The 784-nt window shown below is 61.6% G+C and overlaps 1 protein-coding gene across 1 annotated transcript in view; it reads right to left on the bottom strand.

The window, feature by feature from the left end:
- SOGA3 (SOGA family member 3) overlaps positions 1-784 on the bottom strand; it is a 40393-nt gene that overhangs the window by 36133 nt on the left and 3476 nt on the right. Inside the window, exons 3-4 of the mRNA XM_015557790.1 lie at positions 645-777; positions 3-199 (exon numbers count right to left, since the gene is read on the bottom strand). Coding sequence (XP_015413276.1) covers positions 3-199; positions 645-777 — 330 coding nt within the window. The remainder of the gene's footprint in view (positions 1-2; positions 200-644; positions 778-784) is intronic.

Genomic DNA, 784 nt, shown 5'->3' on the forward strand with positions numbered 1-784 from the left:
GCAGCTCCCCGTCGATCTCGCCGGTCTGCGCGTAGCGGAGCCTCTTGCGCTCGGCTTTGCGGAGGCGGTACTGCAGGATCCGGCAGTTCTTGTTGGCTCTCTCCAACTCGTGGCGCATTTCCTGCAGCTGGCAGGCATCCTCTTCGAAGAAGCTGTCCCTCATTTCGTCCATCTCGGTCCTCAGCTCGTCGATCTCGTTCTGGGGCGACAGGCCGCGGGTCAAAATCCCCCTCGCCCCCCACCCCTCTGACACACACCGTGTACACCCCATCCCGATTTCAAATCCTCAGCGTTACTGCCCCCTCTCCAGCAGACAGGAATGACAGGGAAACTTAGCCAAACGGGCCCTCTTTAGGCCTCCTCGTGCGTTCCTACTCCACCGAGCCCTCTCCATGAAAATGTGGGTAAACCATGGTAATTAGGGAAACGAAGGTCCAGATTTGGATTTACAGGAAAACCTAACGCTACCTATCTCTGGCGGTTTAAAAACCGGAAAAGGCCAGGGCACCCCCCTCCCCTCGTTTCCTGTGCCCCTCCCTCCTTAAGGCTCCCTAACAGGTTACCTCTCACCCTCGCCGGACACGCCCTAATCCTCCGGGGCCCGCACCTCCCCTCCCCCAGCCGCCTACCCCCACCCTCCTCACCTTGAGAGTCTCGTTTTCCTCTCGCAGCTTCTCCATCTCCTCCTGCATTTCTTCCTGCTCCTGGCTCTGCTGCGGGTGCGGGTGCGGCTGCGAGGGAGGGGGCGCCGCCGCCCGCATGCCGCCGCCGCTCGCGCTGCCCT

Source organism: Myotis davidii, unplaced genomic scaffold, assembly GCF_000327345.1.
Source record: "Myotis davidii unplaced genomic scaffold, ASM32734v1 scaffold147, whole genome shotgun sequence".
Taxonomy (NCBI): Eukaryota; Metazoa; Chordata; class Mammalia; order Chiroptera; family Vespertilionidae; genus Myotis; species Myotis davidii.